At 38.0% G+C, this 27,755-nt stretch overlaps 1 protein-coding gene across 3 annotated transcripts in view; it reads left to right on the top strand.

Moving 5' to 3' along the window:
- Positions 1–27,073, top strand: part of cib (thymosin beta cib) — a 162,510-nt gene extending 135,437 nt beyond the window's left edge. For all 3 annotated transcript variants that reach the window (XM_067782341.1, XM_067782342.1, XM_067782343.1), the window contains exon 4: positions 26,801–27,073. In XM_067782341.1, coding sequence (XP_067638442.1) covers positions 26,801–26,940 — 140 coding nt within the window. In that variant the 3' untranslated portion in view covers positions 26,941–27,073. The remainder of the gene's footprint in view (positions 1–26,800) is intronic.
- Positions 27,074–27,755: the final 682 nt, after the last annotated feature.

Raw genomic sequence — 27,755 nt, 5'->3', positions numbered from 1 at the left:
TTGTACGATATGGGTATCAAATGAAAGGTGTTAATGAGTATTTTAAAAGGGCGTGGGCCTTAGTTCTATAGGTGGACGCCTTTTCGAGATATCGCCATAAAGGTGGGCCAGGGGTGACTCTAGAATTTGTTTGTACGATATGGGTATCAAATGAAAGTTGTTAATGAGTATTTTAAAAAGGCGTGGGCCTTAGTTCTATAGGTGGACGCCTTTCCGAGATATCGACATAAAGGTTGACCAGGGGTGACTCTAGACTTTGTTTGTACGATATGGGTATCAAATGAAAGGTGTTAATGAGTATTTTAAAAGGGCGTGGGCCTTAGTTCTATAGGTGGATGCCTTTTCGAGATATCGACATAAAGGTGGACCAGGGGTGACTCTAGAATTTATTTATACGATATGGGTATCAAATGAAAGGTGTTAATGAGTATTTTAAAAGGGAGTGGGCCTTAGTTCTATAGGTGGATGCCTTTTCGAGATATCGCCATAAAGGTGGGCCAGGGGTGACTCTGGAATTTTTTTGTGCGATATGGGTATCAAATGAAAGGTGTTAATGAGTATTTTAAAAAGGCGTGAGCCTTAGTTCTATAGGTGGACGCCTTTTCGAGATATCGACATAAAGGTGGACCAAGGGTGACTCTAGAATTTGTTTGTACGATATGGGTATCAAATGAAAGGTGTTAATGAGTATTTTAAAAAGGAGTGGGCCTTAGTTCTATATGTGGACGCCTTTTCGAGATATCGCCATAAACGTGGACCAGGGGTGACTCTAGAATGTGTTTGTACGATATGGGTATCAAATTAAAGGTATTAATGAGGGTTTTAAAAGGGGGTGGCCCTTAGTTGTATATGTGAAGGCGTTTTCGAGATATCTGACCAGGGTGATCCAGAACATCATCTGTCGGGTACCGCTAATATATTTATATATGTAATACGACGTACAGTATTCCTTCCAAGATTCCAAGGGCTTTTGATTTCGCCCTGCAAAACTTTTTCATTTTCTTCTACTTAATATGGTAGGTGTCACACCCATTTTACCAAGTTTTTTTCTAAAGTTATATTTTGCGTCAATAGACCAATACAATTACCATGTTTCATCCCTGTTTTCGTATTTGGTATATAATTATGGCATTTTTTTCATTTTTCGTAATTTTCGATATCGAAAAAGTGGGCGTGGTCATAGTCGGATTTCGGCCATTTTTTACACCAATACAAAGTGAGTTCAGATAAGTACGTGAACTGAGTTTAGTAAAGATATATCGATTTTTGCTCAAGTTATCGTGCTAACGGCCGAGCGGAAGGACAGACGGCCGACTGTGTATAAAAACTGGGCGTGGCTTCAACCGATTTCGCCCTTTTTCACAGAAAACAGTTATCGTCCTAGGAGCTAAGCCTCTACCAAATTTCACAAGGATTGGTTAATTTTTGTTCGACTTATGGCATTAAAAGCCTCCTAGACAAATTAAATGAAAAAGGGCGGAGCCACGCCCATTTTGAAATTTTCTTTTATTTTTGTATTTTGTTGCACCATATCATTACTGGAGTTGAATGTTTCTTTTAAAATTTGAATTTAAAAAAATTTTTTTTTAAAAAGTAGGCGTGGTCGTTCTCCGATTTTGCTAATTTTTATTAAGCAGACATTAAGTAATAAGATTAAGGTTCCTCCCAAATTTCATCATATCTTCAACGACTGCCCAATTACAGCTTGCAAAACTTCTAAATTACCTTCATTTAAAAGTGGGCGGTGCCACGCCCATTGTCCAAAATTTTACTAGTTTTCTATTCTGCGTGATAAGCTCAACTCACCTACCAAGTTTCATCTCTTAATGCGTATTTGGTAATGAATTATCGCACTTTCGATTTTTCGAAATTTTCGATATCGAAAAAGTGGGCGTGGTTATTGTCCGATATCGTTCATTTTAAATAGCGATCTGAGATGAGTGCCCAGGAACCTACATACCAAATTTCATCAAAATACCTCAAAATTTACTCAAGTTATCGTGTTAACGGACAGACGGACGGACGGGCATGGCTCAATCGAATTTTTTTTCTATACTGATGATTTTGATATATGGAAGTCTATATCTATCTCGATTCCTTTATACCTGTACAACCAACCGTTATGCAATCAAAGTTATTATACTCTGTGAGCTCTGCTCAACTGAGTCTAAAAATCGAACTCAATGTGGCGCTGCTGAGATTCGAACCTAAGCACTAATTAAAAAAAATTTTAAGCTAAACGACATCAAAATATTTTGGAGTTGGAGGAGGGACAAGTATACGTGGCGCAGAGTCGACTAAAGTCTTTGGAAGAATTATGTATTGAGGACTTAGATTGTAACAAATTGTCAGGAAGGAGTCCTTGTAATAATGACACACTAAATGAACGAAATAGAATGAGAAATAATAGGCAATTAAATAAAGTATAACAACTTGAAAATAAAATAAATAAATAAAAATTTTTCAGTTAAACGGTTTTATTGAAAACAATACTTACATGAAGTAGTAATAATAATACTAAAAGCTAGAAAATTATTAGGTATGTAGGTCCTAGGTACTAGTCATCACACTCCTCATCAATCTAGGGCGTTGATCAGACAATTAAATAAAAGCGTTGGGCGCTTGCACGAAGATGATCAGAAATAAATCCTTCACACGGAACATAATAGGGCTCATCGATCCCTAGAAGAGAATATGAATCAAATCCTAAGAGACTATTATTTTCCAAGCATGCGCAAATCGTTAAAGAAATTATAACCAATTGTAAAGTTTGCCAGGAAGCGAAGTATCAGCGCCAACCGGCAAACCCCGAAATTGGGATAACATGAATCCCTACCAAGCCCGGAGAAATTCTGCATGTGGATATTTTCTCTACTAACAATAAACATTACTCAACCTGCATGAACAAGTTTTCTAAGTTCGCCGTGGTTCAGTCCATGGCATCTAGGGCAATAGTCGACATTAAGGAGCCCTTAATGCGAATTATAAACTTTTTCAATTAAACTAAAAGCCTTGTTTACGATAATGAAAAATCACTAAACTCAGTCACAATAAAATCCCTACTAAAGGATCATTTTAATGTTTTATTTTTCATAGCACCACCCCATCACAGCACGACCAACGGACAGATAGAACGATTTCGGAAATCAGTCGATGTATTAAACTTACCCAAGGATTGAATGTGACGAACGGCCTTATCCTACTCGCAACCAACAAGTACAACAGAACAATACACTCCGTGACCAAACAACGGCCCATCGACATAATCCACCCCACAGCATAAAAATAATTGGGTGAAATTATAAATAGCTTGACGAAAGCGCAAAACTCCGAACTTACCTACCACAACAAAAGAAGGGAAACCGAAATTTGTATGACAGGGGAAAATGTCTTTATAAAATCTAACGAAAGACTTATAATAAGCTCAGTATCCTGAAAAGGAAGTTCAAAAAGATTTGGGAACCACAGTCCTTGTTGATGGTAGGAAAATTCACAAAAGTTATCTAAGATAATTTCGTTTTATCCATAGGTTGCTTATCCTGACGGCAGCTGCATTAGCTCGACCGGAAATTGTAAACTACACTGACTCAATTTACATACCTATATCGGACTGATAGGTTGCCATCTATAGCCAGTACAACTATATCATTCACCACCTAAATTTGACCGCTTACGACAACATCGCTGAAGAAACGCACAACCTTTTTGAAAACTTTCCACAGTCCCACATTAGAAAAACAGTGCAATTGAACTTGGACCGCATATTACAGCTACTAAACTCATCAAGAATTCATCACCGTCACTCACGCAGCATTAATTTGCTGGGAGCCAGTGTTAAATTCTTTGCGGGAACCCCCGATTTCGACGACTTTAACCAAATTCAAACACGAACGGAATCTCTGATTAAAGCAGTTGACCGAAACTCTAAATAAAATAATTGACTCAACAAAAAAACATGAAATTGACACCAGACATGTATTCGAGCTGATATCGGCCAGAAATGGAGAATTAATTGATGATGTATAATCAGCCCTGTATTCGGTCTTTTTGGGAAAAATGCAGTTGATTAATCAAATATTAGCCGTGTTTTTTTTTACACGTAAACGTCTATGCGCTTATACTTTATATGGACTGCTAAGCGTCAAACTTTAAATCAGGCATGCTTAACCAACGAACCGATATCAATTCGTTACGATAATTAACGTTTCGTTTATTAACGTTAAGAACGTCAAATTAACGAAATGATTTGGTTTCGTTTTCTGCCATATCAAAACGAAATCAAATTGTTTATGTTGATTATTAATTTCAAACTATGCTGGCAAAGCTGATTGATGGCGGAGTCATTAAAGGTGAAAGCATTAGCCAAGCTGATTGCAACTTTTCTCATGAATTTTGACAGTACGAACATTTCTCAGAGTATTTTTGACATTACCACCAACGAATTACAGCACAAATCAAACATAAAGTATCACGTTTTTGTTAACGTTTTTTCGGTTAAAAACGAGATACAATTTATCTTGATAATTTATTTATCGATAATATTTCGAAGTGTTTCATCATTTATGATTCATATTTCGAAACACTTTCTATTCATCTTTTTATCATACTTGATATTACTGTAAGATTGTACTTTACTTCTTTTGGAATAAGATTTGATTACTTTTCACAGTCATTTTTTGATCACATTTAAGAACAATTTTCAATCATATTATATGATGGTTTGGAATCATTTGTGAAATAGATTGTGATTCATTTTTCCATCATATTTAATACATAACTAAATACTATATAAAGATCATATTTCATCAGGGGGTGAAAGCATCTGGAGGAAGTAAGCTTTTTGAACCGCAGGTAGTAATTAACTTGGCCGTTGTACACACACAAGACTACAACATCCAGCATCATCTATGATCATCATCTTAGATCATGGTAACGATGTCACTTTAAAAATAACCATCTTACAATGTCTCATATCATTCTTTAAATATAACTAGATGTTTTCGACAATCATAGCTCATGGAGGATGTTGAAGCCGGGTCCAGGCGTGTCGATCAAGCTTAACTTACCAGCGGTTAAACAGCTTACAATTTCCGTACATCGGTTCCATCCAGTATGTCTTTTCTGGGAAGCCGCATCTAGAGAAATGCTAGAAGACATCTTAGGTTAGCAGCAGCAATTATATTACTTTTAGTCTTGAATATGTGTTGTATATTTGTAATTTTTTTGGATTTTATGATTGAAAAATTGTGAAAAATCAAATTTTCAATGAGAAGTATAGTTTTAACAAGTAAAAAATTCATTTATTCAAGAAAGGTAGTCTGCAAATATTAAGAAAGTTGATTGAAAAATGATTTTAAATTTTTAATCACCGAAGTTAAAGAAATTAAATTCAAAAATGATTCCAAATTGTGATTGAAAAATTGTTCTCAGTTATTGATCATCAAAAGCAAACAAGTTTTATTATTCTCTATGTTCATTTTTATAAAATCTTAAAATTTATTCATCAAAGTTATTCGAAAATTATTTCAAAAAGTGATCGAAAAATGATTTTCAGTTTTTGATCATTAAAAGTAATCTTATTTTATTATTTATTTTGTTCAACTGTATGAAAGCTCAGTATTTATTCGCAAGGAGTAGTCAAATTGTATTGATATGAAGGAAAGTTCAAAAATTTATCATCTAAATGCTGTGTGGGACCCCTGAAGTTGCTGCGCGTAAAATGTGTACTACTAAATTTCAATACGCATTATACTCAGATGTAACTGAAATATGTGTTTTCGTTTCACCCTCTACACTAATTCTATGTATTCTATGTGTGTCCACAATTGATCGCAACTGATTTAGCTATATGTTATACACAGGCATACAACAGAGGGTTGTGTCTCCGCTTTTCGGTACACCCTGCTGCTGTAGCTAGTTGTTTAGTCACTTCCGCTAGATGGGTCTCCAAAGCATTATCTAAGCGAGGATAGGCATTTTTTTTTCACGCGCAAACGTAAACGTATACGCGTGTATAAAAAAACACGGCTATTGTTAAACCGTTGTGAAGTTAAAAATCTATCTAAATGTGACAATGGATATCAGCAGCTTATAAATTGTTAGACCTAATTATCAACTGTATTTTGTAAAGTTTCAAATATAAATAGCTCTTGTGTCCTAAATTTGTTGAGCCAACAACAAGCATAATGCCAGACTATAAACGCCAACCATATCGAGCCAGTGGAAGAAATGGACGATGGTCTAGTTGTTATTAATGATAGGTTGATCGAAGTTTGCGAAGCACATTCCCCACCAGTTAATGAACGGAACGTTAATAATAAAATTTACAGAAAATTTCACCATTAATGGCACCGCATACATCAATTGGCGAAAAATAGTGCGATCCTATCCTTAGGTCGCACCCGCACAGATTAAAAACCTGACAAATCGTACTACCTTCTTGTCACTCCCATACCTGCATAACATTAACCAAAAAAATCTGCGGCATATTGCATCATTGAGAGAATTTGTTCAAACACAGTTATCCCGATGGTTGATAGCCTACGCCTTTACAATTGCTTTATTTGTTTTCATATTAGCATACACAATCAACAAGCGCCGAAAACACATTGCAATACAGGGCAAGGTGCTTAAGGAATCCGCGGACGTTTCCTCTTCTAACGTGGGAATAGTTAACATACCACAATAATAAGCAACTGAATAAAAATAACAAGCGTTACAACGAAATCGCTTGTTAGCAGTGCGGCTCAAGTATCACAAGCAAAGATTGCAAACAATTATAAAAGCAAAAAGTGCGGCTCAGGTGCAGACAGCAGATTGTGGGAATTGCAGACTCAGCTAAAAATATGGTCAAATGGCAGTCCGCGTGAGGTGGTGGCAGTGAGCTATGTAGATATGATATTGTAGGTATATAGGCGCAGACGCCGCCTTAATGAAATTAGTTATATTGACTCACTGAGCTGGATTGGCTGCCCCTTGAAAAAGGGAAAATAAAGTAAAATAAAAAAAAACACCATTTTATTTACTTATTCAAAGGAACCTGATTATTAATATCGGCGGCCAAGTTTTCTTCATTCACCGAGATCAGTGCTTCTTCTCACGCACATAGGATACCGTTTCCTAACCTCAGGAGTTAGCAGATCTTCGATCTTCCAAAGTCTGACAAATAGGAAATGATTGGCACTTCTAAAATGAGCTAACCGCTTTTTATAATAATTTGTGAGCCGAAACTATTTCTGTATTCTTACTAATGACAATGTATTATCCTATCATCTTGTTACAATTGCGATTAAAGAGATGGTTGGTGTCTTGTGACGACAAAACATACATTATATATGTCGGGGATGATTCTGGATAGGTAAGAGTTTAACCTGTTACAGTATCTAGATCGAAGTTGAGCTAGAGTAACGCGCGTCTCCTTAGGGAGAGTGCTTTCCTCTTCTGCGAGTTCAGGGTATTTATCTTTAAAAACTGGGTTCGCTGGGCAACTACTGGCATGGAGATCCGACTCCTTTTTGTGGATATCACTGAGGACCTAATGGTGAGTATTCTCACCTCATTGTGTAGGTGGTGATCTGGGTACATTAGAAGACATCCCGTAGCGGTTCTGAGAGCAGTGTTGTGGCAGGTCTGTATTTTACTCCAGTGAGTAACCTTTAGGTTTGGCGACCATATAAGGGACGCGTAGCATGCAAGCGGCCGGCCAATTGCTTTGTAAGTGGTAATGAGCGTCTCCTTGTCTTTACCCCAAACTCTGTCGGCAAGAGATTTAAAAATTTTATTACGGCTCTATATTTTAGGTACAATTGCGGTTGCAATTGTCGGCTTCGATAGGGACTTTACGGTAAACCATAGCTTACCCACACCGGCAGGGTGGTTAGAATTCTTAAGGTGCTTCTCTCATTTCACCCGTTTGTGTTCATTCATGTTATGTATGAAACGAGATGGCAGCGCCACAACAATAAATTATTTATATAACATCTGGCAACTGTGTTGCCAGAACATTCTTTATCTTCTTCTTTATTACTTTTTTATCTTTCAATTGATATACTTTGACGCATTAACTTTAAAATGTAACAATTAATTAAAATGTAATCATTAATTAAATAAACACTCATATATAAAAGTGGTGTCAGAAGTGTATTTTAAAAATGAGCCTTACACCGGAGGATTTAAAAACAGTGTTGGATGCGCTAGCAGGAGCAATCCGAGGAGCTGTGGAGGAGGCTGCACAGAATGCTGCGGCAAATACAAACGTATATCGTTCGGTGTCACCCAAACCGCCACCGGTTAGTATTACGGAATACACATCAGAAGATAAATCCCCAGTACAGGATTATTTCAAACGTGTAGCGTGTAGATTGGGCATTACAGTTGAGCAAGGTTCCAGAAGCGGACCAGCACAAGTTCGAACGTGTACACATGGGGGCAGAGCTGAATACAGCGCTGTAAATTCTTGTTAGCCCAAAAACACCAGACTCGCTCAACTAAAGCGAAATAAAAAATATCTTGATTCGCCATTTTGATGGCTGTAGGAATAAGTATGCAGAAAGTATCAAGTTCCGGAAAAACAAACAAGAAAAGGGAGAGCCGATTTGCAAGAATGCTACTAGAGCAATTGTTGTATGGCGTAGAATCACGAGTTATTTGTAATGAAGTTATTGCAAAGAAACCAAAAAATTTGGCTGAAGCATACGAAATTTCGCATACAATCGAATTAACACAAAACGCCACAACAGACCTAAAGTGCACAGAGGTGATACAAACAAGCGAGCCAACGTATAAACTGGGATACGCACCAGTTAAAACAAAAAGAAATACAAATTCGAAAAACCCGAGTGGCGAAAAACCGATGCAAGAGGTCCAATTGTTACGGATGTGGGGGGGCAGCACCTTAGAAAAGACTGCAAATTTAATAATTCCAAATGCTTTGCATGTGGAAGAGTGGGCCACATCGCCAAAGTGTGTAAGGCCAAATTAGATCAGATTTCAGAGGATGAATGTGAATCAGTTCAAAAACTAAACAGTGTTAATGCATGCAATGCAGTAGATAGAAAAATGGTTCCTATATATATAGATGGGAAACAAATTCAGATGGAATTAGATACGGGTGCACCATGTGCAGTAATGAATTGCAAAACGTTGCGTTCGATTAAACCAAATTTTAGGTTGTTAAAGACAGATCGACGATTTACAAGCTATACGGGCCACAAGGTGAACTGCATTGGACGGGTCGTAGTAACTGCGACAATGGCGAAAACTTCACGACGACTTAACTTGTATGTCGTTCGAGGAGGTCGTGATACACTTTGCGGCCGAGAATGGATATCGCAATTCGCACGAGAAATAAACTTCACTGAACTGTTTTCATCGTCTAACCGAATCAATACTATAAATTCAACAGCACCAAAACTATCAATAAACCAACAAACGCGACTGCAACATCTCATTACACGTTTTGAGGACATCTTCAGTACGACAGCTGGGAAGTTGAGTGGGCCACCTGCAAAAGTAAAGCGCAAAGCTGGAGTAACACCAGTTTTCGCGCGAGCGCGCGATGTACCGATGGCGCTGAGAGAGGAGTATGCCCAGGAAATAGATCGTAAAATTCAGTCAGATTTTACAAGAGAGTGGATCATTCAGAATGGGCCTCAACAACACGTACTAGCAAAAAAGATTGGGGGTATTCGCATTACCGGTAATTATAAGCCCACTGTCAATCCAAAAATGATCATCGACGAACACCCGATTCCAAAAGCAGAAGATTTGTTTAATAAAATGGAAAACAGATGCATACACGCATTTAACAATTGACGATAAGTTTGCGCATGTATTGACATTAAATACAGTGATGCATGGGTTAATACGACCTGCTCGTGCGGTATATGGAGCAGCAAATATTCCAGCTATCTGGCAAAGAAAAATGGAGACTGTTTTACAGGGAGTGCCAAATGTTTTAAATTTTTTTGATGATATCTTGGTGTTTGCTTAAAACTTCGAGCAGCTACTGATAGTTTTGGAAACGACACTAAATCGCATTAAATCACCTGGTTTGCATTTGAATAAGTCAAAGTGTGTCTTTGCGACACCATCGGTGGAGTTCCTTGGCCAACGCATCGACGAACAGGGCGTACATAAATCCGAAAAACACATTGAAGCAGTACTAAACGCTCCCAAGCCAACGACTTTCGAAGAGTTACAGCTGTTTTTAGGAAAAACCACTTATTATAGCGCATTTATTCCAGATTAGGCCACAAGTGCACGGCCATTGCGGGACATGCTGAAAAGAGAGAAATTTTACTGGACTAAGGAGGCAAACGCAGCGTTTGCCCGATTGAAAGAGACGTTGGTTTCACCTCAAGTGTTGATGCCATACGACCCAACACTACCTGTACTACTGGCAAAAGACGCGAGCCCAACAGGACTAGGAGCCGTGCTTTCACACCGTTTAGAGAACGGGACTGAACGACCAATTGCATACGCAAGTCGAACATTGAATGCTACAGAACGACGCTATCCACAGATTGACACAGAGGCATTGGCAATTGTGAGGGCGGCTCAAAAATTTTTCAAATATTTATACGCGCGTCATTGGACACTAATCACCGATCATAAGCCATTGTCACAAATATTACAACCTGACAAATCGCTTCCAGTATTATGCATAAGTAGAATGGCGACAAGAGCTCAAAGGCGAACGCGAATTCCGACTATCTTTCACGCGCCCACTTTCGGCCACCGAAATCATTACAAATTAAGCAGATGCAGCAGACAGCCATGACGAATCTAGACGAATATGATGAGTTCGACCACTTCATGATTCGCCAAATCCACCAATTACCACTGAGTTCAGAACACATAGCAAGAGAGTCCAGAAAAGATGAACGAATGGGTAAAATAATTACACTAGTGGAAAGTGGCCAGTGCTTGAAAAGGGCAGGGTACAAATCCCCAGAAGTCAATTATAAGTTGTCCTCCGGATGTTTGACGTTCGAACATCGTGTTGTTATTCCACCAAAATATCGAAACAAACTGCTTGACAATTTACACAGGGGGCATTTAGGAATTGTTTAGATGAAAGGGATTGCTCGCTCATTCATATACTGGCCGGGCATAGACAATGATATCGAGAATATTGCGAACCAATGTGATGCATGTGCAAGACAAGCAAACAAACCGGCAAAAAGTGAGAATCATCAGTGGGAATACCCCAAGGGACCATGGGAACGTATTCATATCGACTATGCGGGACCTTTCGAGGGAGCGATGTTGCTGGTAATCTCGGACGCATACAGTAATTGGTTAGAAGTGAGAGTTACTAAATCTATGACAGCAACGGCGACAATTGCGTTGTTGGACGAAGTGTTTGCGGCTTACGGCGTGCCGCTAACTGTCGTTTCTGATAATGGAACAAATTTCACTTCGGCAGAATTTAACAACTTTCTGACAACAGTTGGTGTTAAATATCACAAATATTCAGCGCCGTATCACCCAGCAACTAACGGACAAGCAGAGCGTAGCGTACAAACAGTCAAGAAAGCATTGAAAGCGATGGGTACTACGAGTAGTTCATTAAAGACAAATTTGAATGAATTTTTGAGGCAATACAAAAACGCACCGCATGCAACCACAGGGTCATCGCCAGCACTATTTATGGGGTGACAGTTGCGCACAAGGTTGAATCTGATTCGACCAGTGGAAATTTCAAAGAAGGTAGAAGAGAAGCAATACGTAAAGTCCAAGAAAACTACTAGAGAGTTTGAACCAAATCAAAATGTTTACTTTTTGTCTGGAAATCCACGAATTTGTAAGTGGCTCAGGGAAACCATAAACGCACGTCTAGGTGCACTATGAAATACTCTTCAATGGGAAAAGTGTAAAACGGCATGTGGATCAAATACACAAAGCCCCGGTTGAACCTGATAAAACAGCTCGGGAATTTGATTATTACAAGGCGAGGCTGTCAACCGAAGACAACACTAATGAAACCGAGGCATCAGCTGAAGTAGATAGCACTGAAGCAATAACGCAACCGGTGGTTACTGAAACGGCTCAAAACGAATCGTGGGGATCGGAAAATTTTGAAGGCTTTGCTTCGGCCATTAGTACAATAGGGCAAAATGCTACATCGACACCGCATACAACACACGAAACAAGTAGGATACCTCAAATTCCACGGCGATCAACCAGACAGAGAAGGGCACCTGTCGGATACTCACCTTAGCCCTTGCATAGGAGGGAAAAATGTTATGTATGAAACGAGATGTCAGCGCCACAACAATAAATTATTTATATATACATCTGGCAACTGTGTTGTCTGTTATCTTCTTATTTATTACTTTTTTATCTTTCAATTGATATACTTTGACGCATTAACTTTAAAATGTAACAATTAACTTATTTCATTAATTAAATAAACACTCATATATAAAAATTCACAATCTGTACGATACGTTGGTTTAACCACTGTTGAATGCCTTTGCGAAATCTAGCGATATTATCGATTTATGTATCTTGTTTAGACGAGAGTGAATTTGTTATAATCTATAATATAAAAATAAGTCGCTGAATTGTGAAATAAGCGCGAATCTCGAGAACAAGCTCGGTTCATAGTTTGATTTGCTTGAATTTTGGTATATAACTAGCCCAGGGACCGATCTATTCAAACAAATTCTATTAATCGTTTGATTTTCCTAAAATTTGGTATATTGGTAGACCTTTGCCTAGATTAGTATTAGCGAAACTTTTTTTCCAGGAAATAGCCCAGGGACCAACTGGCAGTGGGATTGGGATTAGAACTAGTACTGCGACTAGGACTGGAACTGGGATTGTGACTGGGACTGAAACCAGGATTGGGACTATGACTAGAACTGGGTGGGGCGAGGTAAAAACTTCTTAAGAGATATGCAGATAGACCAAGGTTAGGGAATAACAACGTCTGCGGGGTATGCTAGTAGTCTGTATAAAAAATGCTCTCCACAACACAACATGCGTACACCAAAAGCAAGTCGGTAGACACTGCACTGCATAGGGTGGTAATAAACAAGGCCTGGAATATAAGGAGTATAAGAATGCCGGAGGATGCCGTAAATTTTAATAATAATACGTCCGTTCAATTCAACAATTTATTTAATTCTATTTTTCAAAATACAATTTTCTAAATTCAAAACCTGAACTCGTTACAATATTTTTTCAACAAGTTACGTACACTTGTTCCCCTTACAAATACATTTACAGCAAATCGAACAAGTGTACGGTGCGCCTTCTTAAACATATTCAACCAAACACTTATATGTATTGTAACGATTTTACTGCAAATCCTCTTATTTGCAACCTTCTGCTAAGTTCGAATCACTAAACTGTTGAATAAATAACACCACTATTCAGTAATGCAAAATAGTCTTTATTAAAGTACTTCACAATAAATAACTGTACTATTGCTCGACAGATAGCGTGCTTAATCAAAACTGATTTTTGCGCCTCTACTGGTGTCGCCTTTTATACTGTTTGGTTTACTCGTTGGCATTTCTAAGCGGTTCTGTTCTAGAATCTACTAGTTGGTTATCTGCTATAAGTTTCTCAGCTATAACTACAGATGCACTATTTTTATAGCTTCTCTCACAGCTCATGCGCGTGCGTTTGTGAGCGACACTTCCACAATTATATTGCATATCTCAGATAATATATCTGCATGTGTTTGTGCGTTGCTTCTCCGCTTCGTGTACGTACATATGTGTAGACATAATGATTGAATTATTGATGTGCATGAAGTCACTGCTTAGCATCGGCTTAGAGATGGCAGTACCCCTTAATGTTGCTAATATTCGTAACACTGCCCTCCATCGATGGATGATCGTTTCGATCAGACAAATCTCTCGATCTAAACGTCGCTAGCATCTCCAAATGTACCACTCTTCTACTTCGTGGTTTCCCAATGGTTTGTATGCGGTAGATGGTGTCACTGATCTTCTTCACAACTTTGTACGGGCCTTCCCAACTGCACCGAAATTTGGATGGAACACCTTTCCGCTGGTGAGGGTTGTATAACAGTACCAAATCTCCCTCCAAGAAACCTTCCGAATTATTGTTCTCATCGTACCTGCGTTTCATCTTATTACTCATTGTCCTTGATCGTTCCCTCGCACTCTGTTGTTTGGCCAATGAACTACTTTGTAGAGCTTGCTCTTGACGGATTGGCTTCACATACTCAGTATCGTTCCGACGTTTCCCAACAGAAGTGCGCGCTGGCTTGAAACCACCCTTGCATTCTTTCTGGAAAATTCTTTCAGTCGTTTAGTGCGTCCATTAGGTTTTGTCAATACCAGTGTTTCTCTCGCAGGTACTTTTGATTTCGCTTTATTTGGCCCATTCGATCCATCAACCTTTGCTCGATCTACTTTCCTTGACTTTCGTGGTCTCTGTCGAATCTCCTCCACCAGCACTCGGTTACTGCTGAACCCTTTTTCCAAACTGATGTTAAGTGGCACATCCTGGTTCTCATAATGCATCACCCTTCTCTGCATATCGATCTTGATGTCATGGTCAACCAAGAAGTCCACTCCCAATATGACTTCATCAACAATCTCCGCCACAATGAATTTGTGTAGAACCATGACCTTTCCAATTAAAACCTCACATACCACCTCTCCTTGGACTTGATTATACTCGCCAGTGACCGTACGCAACCTTACTCCAGGTAACGGTTTTACTCTCCTATTGGCCAAGTCAGATCGGATTAAGGAATGAGATGCGCCCGTATCTAGTCAGTACACGCTGCTTGCCATCCAGCTTTCCTTCGACGGCAAGACTGCTCGATTTTCTTCCAATTTGCGACACAGATATCACAGGACATTCAATAGCTGGGGCAAGTTTTTGTTCTTTTCATCTGACACGCTCTTGCTCATCTCCTGCTTTGCGTTTACGGCCACCCACATTCTTGGAACTATTAGGACCAAGATCGCAATGACGTGCAATGTGACCGGGCTTCCTGCATTTGAAGCATTTGATAACTCTTCCACTCCGCTTTTGCGATCCTTTCAGCACCTCCAATATTGCGTCTACCCACTCTGGCCTTTCTACTTCCACACGATGGGCCTTATATGCTGGTTTACTCAATAGGGAGGCAGTTTCCTGAGTCAGTGCATGTGATACTGTTTCAGCAAATGTTGGCTTTGGGTTTGCGTATGTGGCTCGCTTCGTTTCAACGTCCCGTATGCCAATTATAAAACTCTGGATTTTTACCCTCTCGGTGTATTCCACGGGTGCATCCGCATTTGCCAAATGAGCCAACCTTTCAACATCCGAAGCAAACTCTTGCAAAGTCTCATTAGCTTTTTGGTAACGGTTTTGCAACTCTATTTAGTGTATCTGCTTCCTGTGTTTGCTCCGTATCGCCTCTCTAGAGCACTCATCAATGTTTCGTAGTTGTTCCGCTCCCCCTCTGGAATAGTCTGTAGGATTTCAGCAGCAGATCATTTCAATGCCACGAATAGTGCAGCAACTTTATCTTCAGCACTCCCGTTGTTTCCCTGCTGCGGTCTTCTCAAACTGAATCTTAAACACCTGGAAAGGAACAGAGCCATCGAAAGATGAAGTTTTTACCTTCGTATTGCTTGCTGAAACAACTGGGCGATTTAGTTGCAACTCCTGTATATGACCTCGCAATGTTTCAATCTCGGCATCGATTTTGTTCTAAGTTGCAAAATTTTTTTGTCTTGCGCCTTCATCTTCGAAGAAATACGTCCTTCTTGCTCTTCCAGTTGTGCAGAGATCTTCGCTGATATTTGTGCCGACAGTTCGGATATTCGTGCCTCTTGTGCTTCAATCTTCGATGTTATACGGTTCTCCTGCGATTCCAGTTAAGATGCTATACGTGTCTCCTGTGATTCCATCTGTGATGACATATACGTGTTCCGTTCTTCCAGTTGAGTTTCCATCTTGGATGTAATCTGTGTCGACATTTCTGACATTTGCGACGACATTGATGTTACTGTCGATGTTTGTGCAGATACTGTCTGCTCGTAACTGTCTACGATGTTTCGTTTTTCTCTTCAATTTTTGTTGTTGTCTCGTCCCCATCAGGATAAAAGATATACTCGTCCACATCAATTCCTTGCGACTCCATTACCTCTCGTAGCCGTGCTTGAAGTTCGATCTTATTGCCGGTTGTATTCAATCACGGTTCTCCAACTCCTTTTTCAGTTGCTGGATCCTCAATTCACTCAACTTTGCCATGTCGAAGTTGTATTCCCAATCTTCGGAATTTATTCAACAATTCCTCTTCTGACACCAATTGTAATGATTTTACTGCAAATCCTCTTATTTGCAACCTTCTGCTAAGTTCGAATCACTAAACTGTTGAATAAATAACACCACTATTTACTAATTTATTTATTACGACTGTTAGAGCCTAGATCAACACCTAAAAGGATTATTGCATTAATTAACAATATGTAATATGTACGAAATTGAACTTAAATTAGTATTAGTATTTGAATTTGAAACATGAATTTGAATTTCAAACATGTATTTGAATTTGAAACATGTAACACAAATTCTTTCGAATCCTAATATTCATTTTATATTCATTGATTTCGCGTGAGCATATAATCTTTTCTTAAACAAGTTATTATCACAATTCTTAATATTTGCAGGTAATTCGTTGAAGTTTCTTAACCCTTTGTAAAAAGGACTATTTTTTTCGGACTCCGTTTTGTAATATTATTTCTCTGCCTCGTATTTCTGTCATGAACCTAGTAGTTAAATTTAATACTTGTTTTTAGATAATCAGGCAAATTTACGGTTTTTATGTTGTATATAAACTTCATACTGTGGAAAAATATTTGCTGTTTTACGCTCATCCAATTCAAACTTTGTAGCATATCTTTAATGGGGGTATGAAAACGTTTACCTAATATAAAGCGCATAGCTTTATTCTGCATTTTTTGTAGTTTATCGATTTGCGAATCCTTCAAGATGAAGAAAATAGTAAAACAATATATGAAGTATGACAATATATGGTATGAAGAGAGCATCTAAATCACTTTGCAGTTTTTCTCTTATTTCATGTTCATTCCTACCATTTATGGAAATTAGTGCATCATCCGCAAATAATTTTATGGTACTGAATTTCAATATAGACTTAATATCATTAATATAAATGTTAAATAAAATTGGAGCTAGCACAGAGCCTTGGGGTAAAGCAATCTTAACGTCAACTTCGTCCGATAATGCTGAACTAATTATTGTTCTTTGCTTACGATTTGTTAAGAAATTATCAAACCAATCTAATTCAATATCTTTAATACCAATGCTTGATAATTTTCCTAATAATATTTTCTGATCAATAGTTTCAAAGGCTCTTTTGAGATCAATGAAAACTGCAATGATCGACTTTTTGTTATTAAGTTCTTCTTTCCATTCAGCTATAACCATGTTTAAAGCTGTTTCGCAAGAATGATTCTGTCGAAATCCTGATTGTTGTGGAATAAGTATCTTATTATTTTCTAGATATTGAACTAATTGATTTTTAACCACCAGCTCTAAAATTTTCTCATCACTGGCCAAAGTATTTATTGGTCTCAGCTCCTCTGCTTTAATAGTATTTGCAACTTTTTCTATTGGGACTATAGTCGAGGTTTTCCAAATGGTTGGAAATATGCCCCTGTTTAAACTTTCATTTATAATTTGAGCATAGAAAAAACCTAAATATGGTATTACATCTTTCACTACACCATCTCATAACAATTTTTTTCCACCTCTTTTGGCTTTAAACTTACTTACAATTTTTACGACGTCATCCGTGCTAATATGGTCAAATTTAAAAACACAATTAGTTAGACTAGCGGCTGAATTCTGTAATTCAGTATCATCTCAAGTCTCTAAATTTGAGATTTGCCTTTAGAGACAATTTTTGTGACTTGAGATGATTTCGGTATTCAGTAAACGAAAGTAACAAAAACAATTCACCATATCAACGAAATTCACCAAAAAGACAATTTACTCATTCATTGAACAAATAATATAGCATTGCATTTTGTCAACATAATGTTGGGTGGAATTGTGGCTGAGCTTGCGAAGACGCCGTTCACAATTTTGTATAGAAAATCCTAAAGTGTGTAGGTTCGAATCTCAGCGGTGCCACTTATTGTTCGATGTTTTTTTAAGTATTTTCTGTTTTTAAATTTTTTCTATGCTTATTTTAATTTGAGGAATAAAACAACATATTTAAAGTATTTTTTGCAAATAATTTTCATACTTTTTCTGAAATTTTCATGTTTGTGATCTGCCCCGGCCCAGCTCACAAATTAGTGATGCTTTTGTGAGGCTGGAGACGCGAGACAGCTTACAGAATGGCAAATTGTCTCATAAGTGATTTTCACCCCAAATAGTCTCTAATAGTGACTAGAGACGGCTTACTGAATTCAGCTATAGGTATATTGGCATCTCTATCAAATACTTCTATATTGCTACAAATCTCTTGAATGCTATCCACAAAATACTTATTTAAATTGTTGGCAATTTGCGATTCATTATCATATATTAATCCATTTATTACTATTTTCTTTATTGATGAAGTTTCTTTTTCCATACTTATTTCCTGTTTCAAATGTTTCCACAACTTTTTACTATCATGGCTATTGCTATTTATTATATGTTCCATATGTTTAATTTTTTTAATTTTCACAAGCTCTTTGTAATTTTTTTTATGTTTCTGTACTCATCCCATTCTCCTGAAGTTTGCGCCAGTTTATACAGTTCAAATTTATATTTATTCATATTGGATAACTCATTGTCATACCATTTATTCATTAATTTTAATTGAACAACTTTTTCATAAGTTAGATTTTGCATAACACTCAAAATATTGGTATTAATGATTGAAACTTTATTATCCAAACTTACTCTGTCAAAATTGCTAAAATCACATATGCGCAATTGATTTGTAAGTGATTCAATATTATAGTACTCCCATGACGTAATTTTTATAGGTCTCCTCATTCTAAATTTAGGGCTTATTTTTATTTTAAATTGTATTGCTTCATGATCGGAAATATGGTGATCATCTAACTTTTCACACACTATCAGCCCAATTATAAACGAAAATTCCGTGCGAGTTGTTTCCCTTCTCCGATTCCTCGTATTCTAAATAAAAATTCCTTGTGAGTTTTTTCACTTCTCCCTTTCCTCGTATTCTGAACAATGTTCGAAAAAGCGGAAACCGGTTATGGGAGAAAAGTAGGTATTATGAATGTGAGGGAGAGGGAGATTTCTCTGCCATTTCATAGGAGTTATTTCACTAGTTAAATTAAAGGGAATGTATGAAAATAGTTAAAGGAAATTGGTTGTTTTAAGAAAGAACACTTATTTGTACAAATCTGTGCTAAAATATGTATTTACATTCTACCACAATATTCTCACTGTTAATACAACAACAACAACAACCACAATATTCTTTATTTTAAGTCGAAAAGTAAGTCATAAGCAACGGAAGAGCTCTTCGTATATTTGATGCAGCCATCCAGAAATTGCGCAAGGATTTTTAAGAAGGCTTAAATAGATTTTGGCATATGATGAAAAACGAATTCAACTCGACTTGGCCGCCAGAAAATAGTTTTGCTGAATGAAAGCAGGAAACTCCGGCGGATTTGTGTTATCCCGCCGTCTTCTTCTTCTTATGCTCCTCTGTTGATGTTGCTGTGGCACCAATTCATTACTCAGTGAATACCACATGAAATGCAATACTATGCATTGTTTATATTTTATTTCTTAATTTCAAACAAATTCGCAACAATAATTAAACTTTTCTATTTTTTAAACAAAATAAGAAATGCGCAACGAAATTCCAATTGACAAAACAGCTGACTTCGAAAATTCGAAATTCCTGTTCCCCAATTGTTCTTCTTCCTAGGAGAAAAGAATTGGAGGAATTTTTCCATGGGAATAAAAAATCAGCGAGAACAAAATTCCGCGAGAATATTTAGAATTGGTGTGTATGTCTTTAGTATTCGAAAAAAGTAAATCAATTTTTGTTTTGGATACATCGGTTATACGAGTATCAAAATCAATTGTTTGATACATACAGTATGATTTAAAAAGTTCAACTAATTGTATGCTATATGTTGAGATATTATTTAAATTAATATTAAAATCGCCTACAAGAATGTTATTTATAGACAGCTCACTAGTACTACCTAAGACGGTACGTAAGTAGTTTATGAAATCCGCATCGCTTGTGCTCGGTGAGTGATAAACCACACCGATTTGCCATTTTGGGTTAAAATGCTTCAATTTAATAAAAATACACCACATATTTTTGGCTATTGCTTTATTATACTTAATGCTATATTCGATGGAATCATGCACATATACCAGAACACCACCAGTATGCCTACTATGTGAATCACATCTGACTAGGTTATAAGTTTGTATGCTCAACTCCTGATTCGTTATTAAATTTGTGGTACATGTTTCAGCACACAGTATTACAGCTGGATTTTTAATTTCAATCAGTCTTTCTAATACTGCTTTGTTCCCTAAAATACTATTTATATTGAGATACAGACAAATTAGATTGCTCCTATTTGATTGCTACTTTCTAGTTTTGGTTTTAACCTGAATGTATCTTTTATATGCTGGACATTATTTACTGAATGCAGCATGGTGTACATCCGTCTCTAACAGATTTTTCTGTACAAGTTCGCAAAAATTTACACAATTATAAGCAATTGATGTCCAATCTTTGAAGTCGTGATTACCTCCACATTTACTACAAGCTTTTTTGTTAATACATTCAACAGCTTTATGATTGAAACCAAAACATTTAAAACGCCTAAATACTCTTTCATATTCAATAGTAATACAAGAGTCCCACTCTACATTGATTCTCTTTTGTTTCATGATATTTTCATATGTTTCTCTATCTGTTTCAACAATAGCATTAAAACACTCTTCTCTTCGACTAAAGTTTTCAAAAATCTTTACAACTTTAAATTGTTTACCCTCACATATACTATTTTGCTTCGTAATACATTCTACTAAGCGCTCACTACAAGTCTCTCAGTTAAACCAACAATTTTAAATAGTTTTTTCATCTCCCTTTTATCTTTAGTTTTTTCCATCTCAAGTTCATTTCCAATTTGTTCCGCTATCTTCTTCTGCAATAGTTCGCATGATTCCTTTGTAACGAAGCTTTTTCGTGCCCCGTTGCTTCTTTGATATTTGCTGGGGTATACTCGCCGTGCCCAGGGTTCGTTTACAATAAATTTGTATTAAAGGGGCACCTTGCAAATCGATTTCATATAAAATTCACTTTATTGCTTTAACTCTATATACTACAACTGTAAAAATATAATAAAAGAAAGATTTGTGTATATTCTTCACTTCGCTTTATGCTTGCTCCGTGATTGGTGGTGGGCTAACGGTCCTCGCGTCCCATTAGGATCGTTCCGTTAGGACGCCCTGCTGGGTATGTGTAAATGTATCTCAGTGACGCCGTGCGTCGGCGTGTTTCTCTTACGGTTAGCGACTGCGTATCTCTGCTGCGGCCAACGTCGTATGTTAGTGTTGCGCTGCTGCGACCAGCGTCGTATGTTAACGTATCTCTACTGCGGCCAACGTCGTATGTTAGCGTTGCGCTGCTGCGACCAGTGTCGTATGCTCGTATAATTCTGCTGCGGTGCTCTGTCGCGCCTTACGTCGGCGTCTACTTGTATTGCTGAGGCGATGCTCTGTCGCCGTTGTCCGTTAGACGGGTCCCGTTAGTATGTGGCGTCGGTGCCTTGACGCGCCTTACGTCGGCGTCTCTCTCTTCTGCGGTGCTCTGTCGCGCCTTACGTCGTTACCGATCTGTTGCGGCCTCTGCCGGCGTACTTCTACTGACGGAGGTGATCGGGTGACGCCTGTCGCGGTTGCGCGTTACTGTGGCGGGGCCTTTGGTCTTTGGAGGGTGATGCGTAGAGAAGGTCAACCGCAATCACCATTCCACGACTCGCTCCTATGAAGTGGATTCCTATTGCATAGAGTAGGTCAACTGCAATAGGGATATACTTCGCTAGTAGCTCTGGTCACGACCACAGCTCCGTGCTGACTTGAAGCGTTTACTTGTATTACTCTGCTGGTATACCTCTACTGACGGAGGTGAGCGGGTGTCACCTGTCGCGGTTGCGCGTTACTGTGGCGGGGCCTTTGGTCTCTGGGGGGTGATGCGTAGAGAAGGTCAACCGCAATCACCATTCCACGACTCGCTCCTATGAAGTGGATTCCTATTGCATAGAGTAGGTCAACTGCGATAGGGATCTACTTCGCTAGTAGCTCTGGTCACGACCACAGCTCCGTGCTGACTTGTATTGCTGAAGCGTTTATTTGTATTACTCTGCTGCGCCTTGCGTCGTCGTCTATTTGTATTGCTGGTTGTTGGGTGATTCTCTGCCACGCCTTGCGTCGGCGTCTACTCGCGTGTGCTGGGCGATACTCTGTCGCGCCTTGTATTACTCTGCTGGTGTACCTCTACTGACGGGGGTGAGTGGGTGTCACCTGTCGCGGTTGCGCGTTACTGTGGCGGGGCCTTTGGTCTTTGGAGGATGATGCGTAGAGAAGGTCAACCGCAATCACCATTCCACGACTCGCTCCTATGAAGTGGATTCCTATTGCATAGAGTAGGTCAACTGCGATAGGGATCTACTTCGCTAGTAGCTCTGGTCACGACCACAGCTCCGTGCTGACTGACTCCTGTGCTGCTGTGTCGCTCCTTTTATTGCCTTGTTTGGCATTGCTGGCTCAAATGGTTGCGTTGGTATGGTTGCTGTTCGATGTTGCGAACGCTCGTTGCGTTGCTGAAACTTGTTGGTTGGTCTGTTGCTATAGCCTTTTGTGACTGGCTGTTGTGTCAATGCTGTGTTGAACTTGTTGATTGGTCTGTTGCTATAGCCTTTTGTGACTGGCTGTTGAGTTATTGTTGTATCGAATATGATGTATGCTGTATTGGACTTGTTGGTTGGTCTGTTGCTATAGCCTTTTGTGGCCACTTGTTGTGTTAATGTCGTGTCAAATATGTTGTGGGGTCGTTTTGTGTGGGCCAAATTAATGGGGATTTATTTGGTCCTCACACCTTGTTCTTGCATTGCACTATTATCCCGCCGTTGTTGATTTCTTCCACTGCTGTTACATGACATTCTGTTGGTTCAACCACTGTTTTTAGCGCTACTTTCGTGTGTTTGTTTTTCTTCGCTTTATCTTTTGGTTTAATAACTATCCTATTTTCATTTAGTGCGGCTGCTTGTGCATATGTAATTTTTTTTACATTTGTGTTGTTGTTGCTTGCATTATTGCCCGATAAAACTTCGCTTAATTTTTCGTTATTTGTTTCTATTGTTTGTGCCAACTCTGCTAATATGTCTTTTCTCATTTGATTTATTTTAATTTCCACATTATGTTCTAAGAGTGAATTGAAGTCCGTCATTAGACTGACTTTCAACTGTTGAATCTTATTAAATAATGCTTCTTCAATATTGTCCTTCATTTCTACCTTTCCGAGTCTCTTTTGGTCACAATTTTGTATCAAATGTTTGATTTCAACGAATTTGGTATTTGTATCACATAACGAACATTGATTGCAAAACCACTTTATATTCGCATTTTCACTCAACAATTTAATTTCTTGTGTTTTAATATTGCTGCATTTTATGCAGAAAAAAGAACCACAGCCCCCCGAACATGAAATTGAATCGTCTATTTGCACTAATTTTACCATGCACTCTTTGCACTCGGATGGCGGCATTTTGCCATCAATTTCTTAATAAATTTATTTAAATCACTGCCTTTTTTACTTTAACTTTATATTGATTGTTCATCAGTGGATTGTTTGTACCTTTTAAATCAATAATAAGGCTTATAATTCGCATCAATTTAAAAACTGACACGGATCTAACAAAAACACGTCTGACCTTTCTCGCTGCTTGCTTTGTTCAGTAATGCAAAATGGTCTTTATTAAAGTACTTCACAATAAATAACTCTACCATTGCTCGACAGATAGCGTGCTTAATCAAAACTGATTTTTGCGCCTCTAATGGTGTCGCCTTTTATACTGTTTGGTTTACTCGTTGACATTTGTAGGCGGTTCTGTTCTAGAATTTTCTAGTTATATGCTATAAGTTTCGCAGCTATAACTACAGATGCACAATTTTTATAGCTTCTCTCACAGCTCATGCGCGTGTGTTTGTGAGCGACACTTCCACAATTATATTGCATATCTCAGATAAGATATCTGCATGTGTTTGTGCGTTGCTTCTCCTCTGCGTGTACGTACATATGTGTAGACATAATGATTGAATTATTGATGTGCATCAAGTCACTGCTTAGCATCGGCTTAGAGATGGCAGTACCCCTTAGTGTTGCTAATATTCGTAACAGTATATAATAATAAAATTCAAACATACAAACAATTCTCAAAATGAAAATACATTACATACACATTTCCATATTTTATATAAACTTGAAGAAGACATCATATACAATATTCAAATTGACAAAATAAAACAAATATATACAGACATATAGGTGAAATGTAAATGAAAATATGTTGACTTAATTGCTAACCATTTGAAACAAAGCTTTCTATATCAAACATGAAAACAAAATAATGTTGTTAGTAATGCTGTTAGTAAATAATCGCAACAACAAAACACAGCAAGCGGCGACACTTATGTACAAGGCATCGAAGAGATATCTCACACACAATCATGTAGTCATCAGCCGAAGTAGTTACTCACACATACACACACATATGGCTAGTAGAAAAGCATCAACTACAAATATACATGTATATAGCTGGTAACAAACATGAGATACAACTGTTCGCGAAATTACTAGACATTATGGGTGAACGAGAAAACGGAGAGTATAAAATCAGCGCAAGCGGAGGAATCTGTAATCAGTTTGATTTAAACATGCTATTAGTTGTGAGGTGAAGTATAATTTTGAAGTACTCCCGAAGTAATCTAAATAAAGACCAGTTTGCAATACTGAATATGGGAGTGATTTATTCAACAGCTTAAAGATTCTAACGTTAGCAGAAGGTGCATAATAACCAGGATTTCCCTAAATTTGTTACAATATGTTATATAGCTCAAATGCACAAGTACACATACTGCAGGAGTATGCTATGGGAGTATTCTTAGACATTTCCGGGGCTTTCAACAATGTTTTTAAATGGGCTATCATGGATGGTGTTAACTATATTAAAGTATGACGTTCCTGCCATAACCAGATGTATCGCGGCAGGAAGACTACCTCACAATGGGAATTGTATGAAGCCACGAAATCAGGGGACAGGGGCACGTCACAGGGTGGCGTGCTATCACCTCTGCTGTGGACGCTGGTCATCAACCAACTGCTCAGGCGGTTCGATGAGGGACCCTTAAAGCTTACGGCTTACGCAGATGACGCTGCAATTGTCATAAGTAGAAAGTGCCTTCCATTGATTAGCTCTTTCATGGATCAGGCGCTTCGGGATATTCATACCTGGGCATCCAATGTCGGGTTGACAGCCAACGCGGAGAAGACAGATATGGTATTGTTTCTCAAAGAGGTAGAAGGTCCCAAATCGGACCAGGCATAAGTTAGAAGGGGTGATCCTACAGGAGAAACCTTGCACAAAATATCCTAGACAAAAAGTTGTCGTGGAAACCCAACGTGTACCAGAGAGTGATGAAGGCCTCGACGGCACTTTATGCATGTAAAAGAATGCTGGGGTTTACGTAGTGTTTATCGCCCTCTCTTCTTGTTTAGTGGACCATTCCACAAAAAGTTAGGGGGTATGTAGGCTATCAATGATTAGTATTACGGGAGCCCTAAAACAAACCCGACGGCTGCACTGTATGCCATTCTGCACATTCCAGCAGTAAACCTGGTAGGAGAGAACATAGCGTTAACAACTGCAACGAGGCTCAGTGCCGACCATACGGCCCTAGTAGTATAGCGTCATCAATTAGGGGACGAACAGACTACCTGATTCACTATCTGTGCTTCGAGGGGGCTTATAAAGCCAAAATAAAGGTGGGTGGTTGGCGCAAGGGTGCTCAAATGGCGTAAGAGGCGATACATGTGTACACAGATTGTTCCATAGTGAAAGGAGTAGGGTCTGCGGTATTCTGTGCTGATCTGGAAATAAACCGACCATACAAGCTGCCAGATCACTGTAGCTTTTTCCAAGCGTAAGAGAGCAAAGGGCTCGTGGATCAGCGCCACATCAAACGAACCCTCCTCAAGGGACTCGCAGAACCATTGGGCTGTTTGTTCCTCTCCAACACCTTCGTCGTGACGTCTTAGTCCTTCTCTTGCCTTTTTGGGTTAATTTTACTTTCAACATGAACGAACAATGAATTTATAAAATTTTTTGTTTTCAAAAAAACTGCTGTACGTTATTATCCACTGATTAAAGTCACCTTTTTGCGTTATATGCTTTTTACAATTTCTTAACAACTTTCTATAATTTTAAAGATTTTCAATTTTGCGTATATTTTTCACCGCTTATAGCTCTATTGATCTGGAAAATGTGTTGCTTTGGCGATTGTTTGAACACGTCTCGTTCGTGGGTAATGTGAATGAATTTGTTTATTGATGAAATAAATACTTTCAATTCTTTGGAATATTCATTATGGTTATATTTAATTTTTATTTAAAATGTGCAAAATTGTGGAAACTTTTTCAGTTTCCGTGGGTAATTTCACAGAAACTATCTGTCATTAGTGCTTCTACCCAACCTCAACTCATTTACTGAGCATGTATTATTTTTACTTTCAGCCATCGAAAAAGAAAAGGAGAAAAATCAACTGATTGCTGGTATTGAAAATTTTGATTCTAAAAAATTAAAACACACCGAAACATTCGAGAAAAATCCTCTACCGACGAAGGAAGTAATTGAAGAGGAAAGAAAAGCTTAAAATCAAATATTACATTTACATTGATTGCTATATTTTACTCATTCCTACTATAATAAAAAAATACTACAACGTGAAAGAAATTTTGTAATTTTGTATATTTATAATAAAAAATAAAACTTACAAAAATTAAAAATTATTTACCTTCAAGTTTTTTGTAGAAAAATGAGTTATGCATACTACAGGTTTGCGCCGATCACTTTATCGGCGGCGTAGGATCCTTTGTATACCGGCGGCGAAACGGGCGTGTGCCAGCTTACACCGGCGTACTTACAAAAAACTAGGTGTTTCTATTTAAAAAATTATATTTCATTAAAATTTGTATATTGTCTTTGCTCTGCTAATTTATTTTGATATTTCTTATTTTATTTTATTATATTATCTTTTATTTCAACTTAGTTTATTATTATTTAAATGCAACTTCATTGCATCGGAAAATTTCACGTTGTATATTAAACGAAAAAAACGACCCAAAAACGTTTTCGATTTAAGGTCGAAATATTGCATAGGCCGTATATTACTCTAATATCTATATATTAATAGGCTAACAAAATTTCCATACAATCAATTGACAGGCTGTTTCGCATAGTTAGCATACGTAAAATCATATAAAAGTTATATGAATCGATTCGTATAGATCAGCCGCAGTGCATAGGCCTATTTTTGTTAACAAATGTTAGTCTATTTGTGTATAATTAATAGAAAAAGTTTTTGTATATTCGAACAATCTCTGTAAATATCGAAATTTACTTTTGTGCCCAAAAGTGCGCATCTGTAGGACCAATTATGTTAGTGCTCTAAGACACAAACCAACATAT

The sequence above is a fragment of the Eurosta solidaginis genome, chromosome 4 (genome assembly GCF_040869045.1).
Source record: "Eurosta solidaginis isolate ZX-2024a chromosome 4, ASM4086904v1, whole genome shotgun sequence".
NCBI lineage: Eukaryota > Metazoa > Arthropoda > Insecta > Diptera > Tephritidae > Eurosta > Eurosta solidaginis.
This window is presented reverse-complemented; position numbering and strand designations above follow the sequence as displayed.